The sequence below is a fragment of the Pyrgilauda ruficollis genome, unplaced genomic scaffold (genome assembly GCF_017590135.1).
Source record: "Pyrgilauda ruficollis isolate IOZ18807 unplaced genomic scaffold, ASM1759013v1 scaffold50, whole genome shotgun sequence".
Classification (NCBI taxonomy): domain Eukaryota; kingdom Metazoa; phylum Chordata; class Aves; order Passeriformes; family Passeridae; genus Pyrgilauda; species Pyrgilauda ruficollis.
The window spans coordinates 1924464-1936984 of NW_024526600.1; the positions used below are offsets into that span (position 1 = coordinate 1924464).

The 12521-nt window shown below is 44.4% G+C and overlaps 1 protein-coding gene across 1 annotated transcript in view; it reads left to right on the plus strand.

Moving 5' to 3' along the window:
• Positions 1–3048: 3048 nt before the first annotated feature.
• Positions 3049–12521, plus strand: part of ROBO2 (roundabout guidance receptor 2) — a 406078-nt gene continuing 396605 nt past the window's right edge. The window contains exon 1 of the mRNA XM_041480236.1: positions 3049–3697. Coding sequence (XP_041336170.1) covers positions 3643–3697 — 55 coding nt within the window. The 5' untranslated portion in view covers positions 3049–3642. The remainder of the gene's footprint in view (positions 3698–12521) is intronic.

A 12521-nucleotide genomic window follows, 5' to 3' on the forward strand; every position in this document is an offset into this window, starting at 1 on the left:
GTCCGATTTTTCACTAACGCCATTGTGTTTTAAATGTCCACTAAAAAGGGAAATATTCTTCAATATTTCACATATTTTATACAGACTGGGATCGGGTAGTTATGGTCCTTTTTTTTTGCCAATTCACAAACACAATGACAAAGAACAATATTTTGATCACTTTAGCCTCATTAGTCTTACTTATAGCTTTCTTCATGAGGTAATCTTCAGGTGTAGTGTTATATGATCAGCATGGGAGGGAGTGGATTCTGCCCCTCTGCCCCGCTCTGCTGAGACCCCACCTGCAGGGCTGCATCCAGCTCTGGGCTCCCGGCACAGCAAGGACAGGGAGCTGCTGGAGCCAGGCCAGAGAGGCACCAAGGTGATCAGAGGGATGGAGCAGGCAGATAAAGGCTGTGAGAATTGGGATTGTTCTGCCTGAGAAAGAGCAGGTTCTGGGATGACCTAATTGGGACCTCCCAGTACCAGAAAGGAGCCCATAGGAAAGATGGAAAGGGACTTTCGACAAGAGGATGGAGTGACAGGACAAGGGGGAATGGCTTCAAACTGAGAGAATAGGTTTATATTAGACATTAGGGAAAAATGCTTTATTGTGAGGGTGGTGAGGCCCTGGCACAGGTTTTCCAGAGGAGCTGTGGCTGCCCCATCCCTGGAAGTGTTCAAGGCCAGGTTGCATGAACTCTGAGCACCCTGGGATAGTGGAAGGTGTTCCTGCCCATGACAGGGGCTTCAGGACTTTAAAGTGCCTTCCAACCCAAACCATTCTGTGATTCTATGGTACTTACCTGTCGGGCATATTGTGAGTATAAGAGGACACCATTCCTGATTTGCATCAAGAGGCTTTGGAGTTGTTATCTGGCTTTGTACGAAGTAGCCGTAATCATTTCAGACACTTAAAAAACCCTGACACTGCAACCGTTTGGAAACGGTAAAATAGCTGTCACTGACTGCACACAAGAATTAAGGAAGAATTAACCTGCAGACCATTTATGGGAGTATGTGTGGGCAGTGCACATTACGCAGAGATACGGTTTGGATCCTTTTACGTGAAGAAATTATTAAATGAATAAATCTCTAGCATATACAAAATAAAGGTGGGGGAAAAGAAAGAAAAAGGAAGAAAGCACGGCGAGATGAAACCTTTGAGACCTCAAAGCCGCGGCGACAAAAGGCAGCGCCGGGCGCGGGGGCGGCCGCTGCCCGCAGCCCGACAGTAGGGGGCGCTCGGGCTTCACCGTGAGGCGCTGCCGCCGGCCCGGCCGGGCGGGACAGCGGGGAAGGCCTGGCTGCGTGTGACCCCCGAGCGGGGAATCTGCGTCCCATCGCGGCGTGTGTTTGACCCCTTAACGGGGTTTGTGTGTCCCCTTAACAGGGCTTGTGTGTCCCCTTAACGGGGCTTGTGTCACCACTGAACGGGGTGTCTGTGACCCCTGGCGTGTGTGTGACCCTTTAATAGGGTGTCTGTTACTCCTTAACGGGGTGCCTGTGTCCTTTTAATGGGGTGTCTCTGACCATTCATTTGGTATTTATGTCGCTCTAGCGGGGTGTCTGAGCCCCCTCGGGGTGTCTGTGACCCCTCGTTGGATGTCTGTGCCCCTCCGGGGTGTCTGCGCCTCCTCAGTGGGGTCCCTCTGGGGTGTGCGTGACCCCTCAGTGGGTGTCTGTGACCCCTGGGGTGTGTGTGACCCCTTTAGGGGCGTCTGTGCCCCCCATCACGGGCTGGCTGTGACCCCTCACAAGGTGTGTGCCCCCATCACGGTCTGGCTGTGACCCCTCACAAGGTGTGTGCCCCCATCACGGGTTGGCTGTGACCCCTCACAGGGTGTGTGCTCCCATCACGGGGCGTCTCAGCTCCCATCGCGGGGTGTCAGTGCTCCCCCTCACTGGGTATCTGTCTCTCTCACGGGCTGTCTCAGTCCCCTCACGGGATATCTCTGCCCCCTCTCGGGGTCTGCCCCGCTCCTGCACCGGGAGCCGCTTACAACCCGCTTTCCTCCACGCGGCTCCTTCCCCCGTGTCCCTCCCTCTCTCTGCTGTGGTGCTTCGGGGTTTGTTCTGAGCGTCTGTGGGAAAGGGGCTGTTCTCCCGGCTCCCGGGGGGCGAGGCGGCTCGTTCTCCCCTCTCCGTCACTGCCCCCTCCGGGACCTCGAAACTTTCCCTCTGGCGGGAGCTGCGCTGCATCCGAGGGGCCCAAGGGAGACTGGAGACTCCTGGGTTTCGGCAGAGCCCTCCGGCTCTGTGGGACACGTGCGATCTTTTGTTTTGTGTTTTATTTCATTTGCCACATTCCCTTCCTTTTCCACAGAATGGGCCAGCAGAGAAATCCCTGGGGAATATCCTTTCAAGGGTCTCACTCCCGAGCGCCTGCGTGCGCGCGAGAGAGGGAAAATGAATAATTAGAGAACAGTTCCATGAAAATCACTTACCGAAAAATTAGCTGCCCATTAAAGAAGAAGCGGTGAGGAGCAATCATGTAAATCCTACCTACACCCAACTGTAGAGGGGAGGCAGAGATCCTGATTCTCAGCCCTGCGGCTGCCTGCTGGCATCGCCGTCCCCATCTCCCTACCCCGGGAGGAGAGAGAGGGACGCGTGGGTGTGGAGCGCAGTGGTTTAGTCCACACCCCGCAGCCTCCCTTCCCCAGGCAGCCTCGGGAGCCGCGCTCATTCTCCTCCCTCTCCCTGCCAGCCGGTGTGTCCGCGGCGGCGGGAGGCGGAGGCGGCGGGAGAGGAGGGGAGAGAGGAGCGGAGCGAGGAGAGGAGCGGCGGACTCCGGGGCCGCCCGGGAAAGCCGCGGCGGCGGGAGAGCCCCGAACTCCGCGCAGCCCCCGCCACCGCTCGGCAGCGGCCGCGGCACCGCGCCGGGGTCCTGCCCTCCAACTGTTCCCGCTCCGCTGCCAGTGAAGGAGGGAGGTGCAGGGGACACGGCTTTATTTTTTTTTTTTTTTTTTTCATTATCTTTTTTCTCTTTTGAGGGGATGCTGAGAAAGCAAGCCGTTCCCCTCCCGTGTAGCACATTGCCTGGGCGTTCCTATTATGGAAGTTAAGTGAGAAACTCTGCAGCTTGAACTGATTTGGGGAGAGAAAGGGAGAAAGGGGGTAGGGGGAGGGCGAGAGCGAGAGGAAGGCAAAATAGCCGAACCAAACCAATGGTTTTCCTGCAAAGTGCCGGGAAGTTTGTGGAGCACTTTCTAGGAATCAGGTCCTTTCTCAGAATCTCTCCTTGTCTTCCGAAGAAAGACAATGCTTTTGGATTGCCATGGATCCTAAAGAGAGTCTTAGACACACTTGAATAATTCCCCTGCTTGGGCTGGATTGGTGGGAATTTAGGAAGGAGCGTGTGTGCAAAGCAGAAGCATTCGGAGCTCACTCGCTGCTTCTCTAATCTGTATGGATCTAAAAGTGTCACATTCAAGACCTTTGCATCTCCAGCTTTTGAATTGAAGATTTCCCTTTCCACTTTAAATAGCTGCTAAGAAACTGAAAACTTTTGGACCTACCTCTTACTGGCTTTGGATACTTTTTTTTCTTTTTTTATATTTTTTTTCTTTTTTTTCTTTTTTTTTTTTTTTTTTTTTTTTTTTTTTTACTCTCCGTGGAATTTGTCTCGCAAGCGATCGGGATTGTTTTTAATATGTCAAAATGGGTCTGCTGACGCCACTCGTGCTCTTCGGATTTGCATTTTTTCAAGTATATGGTAAGTTAGCTTATTTTAGATATGTCATTTCTGTGCAGAAATCCTCTTCATCTGAATTTGATTTGGGACAGCACATGGATGGCATTATAAGCTTTAACGTTACAGAGCCCTAAGTTTGTTTCTGGTATAAAAATGGTATTTGGGGAGGGAGGGATCGGAAGAGGGATAATATATGTTTCCAATAAGCAGCCCTTCCCGTCTCCTAACTTAATGGAAAAGCAGCTTATGAATGGAATAATGTCAGCTTGAGGTAGCGAGCAAAGAGTAAAAAACTACCGTGATAAATCTTTTATTTGGGGGTGGGGAGCGGGAAGGGTAAAGGAAAAGCAGAGCGCTGCTGTAGCTGGTATTACTTTGCCGCCTTCTATTGTTAAACTTTCCACGGGTAGAGCCAGCTGATGAAATAAATAGGTTAGCCCTGCCTGGGCTCCAGGTGAGGCGGACTGGCGAATTTCCAGAGTCCCTCAACGCCTGGCTCGGCGCTGGCGAGCGGCGGGAAGGGAGGGAGGGACGGAGGGAAGGGAGGGAGGCGGGCAGGGAGCGCGGGGCGGCGGCGGCGCGGCCCCGACCGCCCCGCTCCGCCTCCGCCCGTCTCCGCCGAGTCGGGCAGGTGGGGCGGCAGCGTCCCCCCAGCAGCTCCGTCCTCATACCGAGCTCCCCGGAGGGAGGGTTTGCATGAAGCTTGGCGACGTCTGGGGAAAGGGTGGGTTTCCTCATGAACACCCGCCCCTCTCCTTTGGGTGTGCTCTGCAACGTTTCTTGTGGTTTCGAGTTTAAGTACTGGATGGGGAGCTGTAAATTACCATCTCGGGGAAGTACGGTTTAGCAGGGCGAGAACTTCAGTGCAAGGGCAAATTGCCTTTCAGAGTAGGGGTGGGCGCTGTGCTGCTGCGCAGGCGGTGGATGCACTGGAGCAGCTCAAACACACGACTAGGAGCGAGCATCCAGCTCCACAGAGAGTGTGCTGGCCCCCGATGCTCGACAGGCTAGCGTTGGGTATTAGCAGCCCTAAACACTCCTTTACGTTTGAGGTGAATGCAGTGTCTGGGACCCTGGATGTTTTTGCCTGTCTGTCTGAGCAAACTTTGTTCCAAGAAGCTGTATCAGTCCCGAGGCAAAGGTTCGGGGTTTATTGTTTGCAGTCACAGAATGCTTTGGGTGTTTCTCCACCACCCCCTAGCAAGAAAGGAGGCAAAACAGAAGAGGAAGATATTTAAGAGCAGTTTTAGCTTGGGTGTATGATATGCTCTGCAGTTAAATCTTAGGTTTTGTCAGTCGATAAGAAAATTTCTACATAATGTATGCGTATGCTAAACTAAACACGAGAAGTTTTAACTGTGAAAGGATTTAATAGAACATTTATGTCTGTCAGTGCAATGATAGTTCTGAAGGGATTTTATGTTTTGCTGTATTTTTCTTGCTGTAACAAAAGATCCTTAACTTTAGGGCCACTGATATTGGGGGGATCTTTGTGTACAAACTTCAAACATCAGATTATAGAAATGTAATTATTAGTAAGTGTTTAAAATTGTATGTAGCTAGAAGGAATACAATTAAAGTGCTCAGTGGAAGTGACAGAGTGAATCAGAGGAGCTTGGTGTTACAGAATGTAATTAAAGTACCAGTCTGTTTGGAGATATATGAAACAAATGCAATTAACCAGCTTGCTGGAACGACAGGAGCACGACATAATTTATTCGAGTTTTGTCATGGGGAACACATGTAGAACGTTTGTTCTGGCTTAGCTTTATGCGGGTGGGGCGATGCAGGTGAAGCACACAGCTAATTTAGAGCTGGACCATTAGGAAAAAATGGCCAAGCAGCTCCCGGAATATGTGTGATACTCCCCTTTTGTGGGAAGATCTTGCAGAGACTGTCAAGTTTGCCTGCATTAACAACTCTCTGAAATAAATAAATAAAGAGCTTTGTGGATAGCACATCATGACCAAGTAGATATAAGCTGTTATTGTCGAAATGACTAACAAGTAGCTTTGGAGAAATACTGGCAGGCAAGCTTGGCACACAGTGCTTTTGTCTCTTTAGAAGCATAGTAATTACAATCACATCTTAGGCTGACATATACCACTAGTTGCTTTGAAAAGAACACGATCAACAGCAGCACCATTTGTGAAGCTTTAGTTTAAGAATAAAAGACAAAACCCAACAGACTTCTTGTTTATAGGTCCTTGGTTTGTTTTCTATGTTTGAAAGTTACCTCTTAGTGCTTTTCTGGGTTTGAGGGGGTTTTGTTGTTAGGCTTGGCTGGGTGTTTTTGTTTTTATTCTTGGCAAGAGGTCCAGACATAGACACTGTAGCATTTGAGGCATGTTAACCATCCTTATCCCTCTGAGTCTTGTTTTATTTAGTAATTGAAAAACAGTATAGATCAAAATTATAATCTTTTTGTTCTAAAGTTATTTTTGCTGTCCATGGTTTTAGAACACCTGAAAATTACACAGCTCAATGAAAGTGGCAGAAAACATGTACCTACATGTATGTAGCTACACACCTGTGTAGATTTTAGGGGTTTTATTATTGTGCTTTTAATTTTCCTGTAACCCTGCCCATGTTCTTGCACTCTGGTGAGTGAATAACTTCCATTATCTTTTTCTTTAGCTATCAGTCTTGGTTATTGTTTTTGATGCAAAACAAACAAAGAAAAAAAAATCCCAAATACCAAAACACACAGAACTCCCCCAAGCAAACAACAGAACACCTCACAAGACAGTCTGCACCATAAAGTAAGCCACTAGCTACTGGAGTTAAATGAGCTGAGTACATGTGGATTTTTAATAATGTTCAACTGATTGTTCTTTCATTCTTCTGTGTTTTGTTGTCCTTTTCCCAATAAATAATAAAGTTTAAAAGAACAAATATTAAAAGGTAACAACTGATGTGAACACAGGTATTGGTGAGAATGATTGTGGCCTGGTAGGACTCATAAGTACTTTCAATGAAAATGACAACCTTTTATGTCGGAGCTGGCTTTTAGTCCCTTGAAAGCAAGTGTGATGCTCTTGAAGGAGAAGGTGTTAAAGATACATGAGAATAATTCTGAAAAAAACAGCCTTTTATCACCATATTAATATATTTCAAAAGTACTTCTTAATGGAAAGTGTGCATATGAAATGGTGTGGTGGCTGAAACATTCTGTATTTATTTTCCTTTTTATTTTTTAAAAATTCACTTTATTTCTTCATGCCAGTGAGCTGCACATCTGTGGCCTTGTGCAGGTCCCTGTTGCCTGTTGGAGAACATGGCTCACATATAAAGCTGGAGTATATTGTTCCAGTGAATATTTGAGCTGACAGGGTCTTGATCTCTCATGTGAGTTTTGCTGTTGATGGATAACCTTTGCTTCTGTGGAATGTGTGCATTTTAATGCCTTAAGAGTAAAATTCTGGAGAGTTTGCAGTTTTGTTTCTGTTACCTTGTTCTTCCATAGGACCCAATTCTGCCGAGCATTTAAGTGCTTCCATCTCTTAGCCACAGCCTTGCAGAAGTTAATAAGAATTTAAACACGTTTCAAGTTAATCATAGGCTTTAAAACTTTGCAGAGTAAGGATGAATTTATGCCTATGATGAGAGGTTTTGCTGAATTAGTCTTAAGATTTTGCTTTCTTTACTTCCCTGTCTTGTAAGATGCCATTGCAACAATATGTTTTTATGTGCAGAAGATAAGCAGTGAGGGAACCCTGTCAATATACTTCCAGAGATGGATTTGCTTGAAAAGCAAATGATAATCCAGGTTATTTGGTTTGTGTCTTTGCTAATTTGGAACTCTGCAAAAGTCTGATACTCCACAAATCTTCCTGAGAAGTTGAAATTAGGGGGTTTTAAGCCTTTATCTGAGTTGCACTGACTTCAATAATCCTTCCATTAGCAACTCTCTGTAATGATGAGATTGATACTGCTCAGGGAAATTGAGTTTTAGCAATGCAGGCTAAAGATATGCAACCTTAAAAGTAGACAAAAGTCTTAAAGTACATATTTAAGGATGCATAAAAAGTGTCAAGGAGATGTACCAAAAAGTGTGATGGGAGAAAAAGGAGGCTTTGCCTGGCCTGTCCAGTCAACTCCATTTGCAGGAATCTCTATTCCATAGCAATGCTATGTGGGCTTATAGCCCTGAATTAGGGATGTGCTCTGTCCACTGCTGAACCATTTAGTGGAAATTACTGAAGAGTATGCAATGGCTTTTTAGCCATTTATTACCCTTGAATTGCTATTCAAATATTGATCTGGGCTAAATAGATTGCTAACAGGTTCTGTGCATTTGGTTTCAGCTGCCTAAGAGGACGCTGCTGTCAGGTTTTATCTGTTATCTCAGCTGGCATGGCTGAGCATGTTCTTCCCGTGGCTGCCATCTGGCTCACACTTCTCACACCAACCTTGGGGAGGATACTTAGTGATCATATTGATGCTGTTTCTTGCCAAGAGACTCCGTTACTGCTGTGCTTTTCTACCTTTCCATAGGAATCTCTTTATTTCGCAGGAAGAAGGCAGAATACAGCAAGTACTTGCTCTTGTCAAATAAATAAACAAATAAATGTGTTGGCTTTTTGGTTTCTTAAATGTAACTGAATTTTTGAAGTTCCCTTTTACTGTTGCCTGAGGATTCTTGTACTTATGTTTTGACAGAATACATGCCCTGTATGTTCAAAACAATTTTTTTTGGTCCATGGACAGGTACAGGATCTGATCCTGAATCACTTATTCAGAGAGAATGTTAAGGATACCTTTCATGAAGGATAGTCATGTGCATTGTTAGTTATGAGATCTTTGAATGCAAAATATTTGTGTAGAAATAAGAGATTTGCAGATTTTAGTGTATTTTAGTGTCACCATCTTTACTCTCACAACTGACTTCTATTAGAAATTGTGGACAACAATTGAACAGTTGAAGTTATAAGCTCAAAAACAAGATTGAGTTTAGTGTTGTCCTCACCTCAAACCTTTTCCTTAACAAAATAACTGCTAATCACCCATGGTTAATAACTTCTGTTGTTATAGTGGATAATTAAATAAGACCCATTAATTTAGGTTCTGATTCTGCAGAACTGAAATCTGTATGAATTTTGCTGTAGAGTTCACAGAACACTGAGAAAGCAGGCAATGTTATCTTAGCTTACTGTCATTGTAATCTTGCCACGAGATGAAGTTGGCTTCTTGTTACATGCAACACCTCAACAACTACAAAAATACTAGAGGGCACAAGTGTGCATTGATACCTCAGTTCTTCTCACTCCTTTCTACAGTGCTCTCTTTATATAGCAGAGCCCTTTGTAACAAAAAAGCTAATTCTTGTGCTATGTCCTGTAGGTACACAGTTTGTGGTAATTGGGAGTGGGGCTGGGCTGAGCCTCTTCCCCAGTGGGTTACAGCTGTGAGAAGCAGGTGAGCAGCATTGAAGGTAATGAGCCATGGAGTGCTCAGGTGCACTGACCAACCCCCAAAGGGAACAGAGGGCCCACAGCTGCAGTGCATGAACCATGAGGGTATAAAAGGTTGGGCTAAAGAGCAAGGGGTGTAGATACTTACAGCCTTTGGATGTGGAATGGTGTGACTTTGTATGGGCAGGTGCCTGAAGCCTTCTGATGTGGTATGGCGTTACTCTTTACGGGTTGAAGCTTTCTGAAATTGTATGATGATACTCTCGTGTGTTGTGGCCATCTCACCTGCAGCATAGGCTGTGACAATGTTGTGTATGTAAAGATATGCTTTCTCAAGCCAAAAGTTCATGAAGTAAGAAATGGCTTTTTAATTCCATCTCTGCAGCTTATCTTGGCATTGCTGCCATGAAAGAGATTGAAGATCATATCTTAATTTTATTAAAATGATAGCCTTCATCAGTTAATACAAGCAGCAATGGACAAGCTAACCAGTAGTACCCATGTAAGAACTTGCTGATACTTATATTGAGCTGCTGTGCTCTAATGGCCAAGGCTTACTGAGATTTATCTCTGCATTCTGGGCAAATATGAAGTGAGGATATTCATCTGAATGTTGTTCTGGCAGAAGTATCTTGTGCTTTGAACTTTAAGCTCTTTACCACTTTCCCCCAGTCATTTTTGATTTTTTTTTTCCTAAGCAAATTTTTTTTTCCTGTAACTAACTAAATAATAGCTATTATCTGCAGTTCCCCGTGTTAATACATCTGTTTAACTGGGTTGTGAGAGAGCTTCCTACTTATGTACTAGATAGGTTGGCAAACATTATTCCTTGTTGCTTGTTTGCATTGTTGTTTCTACCAGGAACTGTCATGTCTCTGGCTTGCTGATAACTGAAGGTCACCCTTATCTAGTGATTCCAGTGTGTGTTTTGTAACCCATCGAGACTGTGTGCATGCAGGTGCTATTGCAGACTTCCAGTCCTGTTATTTGTTGTGGTTGTGGGGATACTCCTTCAGTTCTACTTCCCTGACTGATGACTGGAAGAACACAAAATGTCTTTATTCCTTGTTGTTTTCAGTTGCTCAATGCACAGGACACTATTCCAAGCTTGGTTTGGTGCATCCTTAGTGATATGTGGTATTTGCTTGCAGAATTACCCTTGTCAGTGAGTCTTCATTGTACCGCTTCAGCTCCTGCAGAGTTCTTCAGTCTGATAGTGAAGGACCTGCCACTGTGCTACTTTATACTTTATCACTTTTCCTCACATTAGTTCGGAGAACAGTTTATTTGGTCAGATATATGGTAATGAACTGGTAGATGAGTGGGGATGCCAGGAGCTAAGTATGGTCTTGCTCATTAGAGACTACCTAGATGGTTGTGCCACCCTGTCTGTTGTAGCATATGGTCTTTTCATTTGTATTTAGGCATTGCCTCTATAGCTTCAGTGCAGTGTGCCAAGGAGAGAAGAGCATCTCTGATGTGCCTGTCATAAATGCAGATTGGACAAATAAGTAAGGAATTAATGGCCAGCAGCAAGTTGTAAAACACAGAGAGCTGTAGTTCTCTCATATTAATCACTTGCCATTGATTACAAGAGAAACTGAGTGGAAAAAATTTAGCCTTTTGAAAACAAAATGTCAGGTAACTGACATCAGTCCATTTGTTTCTCATTCATCTTGAATGAAGGGACACTTCATGCTGGGGTACCGGAGGTACTTTTTTAACTGCTGTGAAAATGTCAAGAGTTAAAAAGCAGTTGTGAAAAGTATTCAGTGCTGGAGGAGCTCTATAATCATAAGGTTCTCAGGCTGTCATTCTGTGCAGTTTTCAAGGTCCGTATGTCCTGTAGCCCAAATGTCTTCATCCTGGCAAATGGGAATGACCAGTTTTAACAGTTTGTTTTATCTTGAAGAGAATTCTGCAACTAAATGATGCACAATAGTTCATTTCAGTATTACGAAAAACTCAAATGGCATTGCAAAGCTGTTGGACCAAACAAGTTGGAAAAATATGTTTTCTTCACCTGGGTTGCCTTTCCCTAGAGAACTTGATCTCTTTGGGACTGTCACTCCGTAGTAGAAGCCTGCAGGTAAAGGATCTGTGGCTGCATCCTCCTTCTCACTTTCCAGAGTATATTATGTCACCTTTGAGACCTGGAGCTGCTTATTGTTCCTGTATGTACAGTAGCGCTGCCCCACTCTGACAGTTTTTTGGAGAGAGAAATTACTCTGTAAGCTGGGGTAAAGAGTGGAATAGTAGCCTGATTCCAGGTCCATGGTTTGATGGAGAGGGATACTCAGCAGAGGAGCTGGGTTAGATGGTGTAGGGAATGAACAGGGGAGCAAAGCACTTCTGTCATGCTTACCAGGGAGTGCCAGTCCCTGAACACTTCAAGGTTGTTTCATACTCAATATGTTTAGGCTTTTATCATTGCTATGTGTTTGTACATCACTTTTCCATGAGTGAATAAGCTTTTCTGTTAAATTGTTTTAGTCCAGATTTGTTTGGAGTGGCTTCAAGGAAGCGCTTATTTGTAGTATGATGCAGCTAACAAGGTCTGAGCTGGCTTTAACCTGATGCTCTGCAGAAGTGCTGTGATAAATTGGCTGGAGCTTTTTGTATATGTGTTTTTGTGAGATGTAAGAAGAATTCAGTAGACTGACTAAAATGGTTGGTTTACATCAAGGCAACAGCTATTAAACAAAGGACTTCCAGTGGAAAAAAATTAACTATTAGAAGTACTGCAGGCTGCATTTTATCCTTAATCTATGCATCTGTTCTGTCACCAGACTGGATTTTATATTATAATGCTTTGGTTTTAAGCTAGTCAGTGTGACCTGGCTATTCAGGTGTATGTCTGAGTTAAAAAATTCTGTGTTTGTTTGGGGTTTTTTTCTTCTGCTTGAACTTGTTTCATCATATTAAACTTCACGGTGTAGTCTTTACCAAATGAGATCAGACAATGTGTTCTGTAACATATAAATCTTATCTATGGGGTAAAATATTAGCATTTAGAAGAGGAGGATCCTGTGATAAAATCGTCTTTTAGTGCTGTTCTGTTTAAATCCCTAAGAATAATTTTCTGTGTATAGATCTAGATTTAAAAAAACCCAAAACAACTGTATGGAGAGATCATTAGAAGTGTGTGTAGATGTAAGTATAGAAAATGACTTCAGAAACTGTACGGGATGGAATTTACGTCCCTGAAAGCAAAACTCTAAACAGTAGTAGGAACTGTTAAAGCACTGAATTAAAAGAAAATGAAATGTGACAAGTAGGCAAACAGATATTTAATTAAATATGAATCAGTATAAACCAGAACTGCTTATTATTATTTACTGACTCTTTTCTGACAACTGCTCAATTTAGAATCAAATGCAAAAGAACATATGTCTGTCTTTGTATGACCCCAAATATCTCTGTTCCCCCTT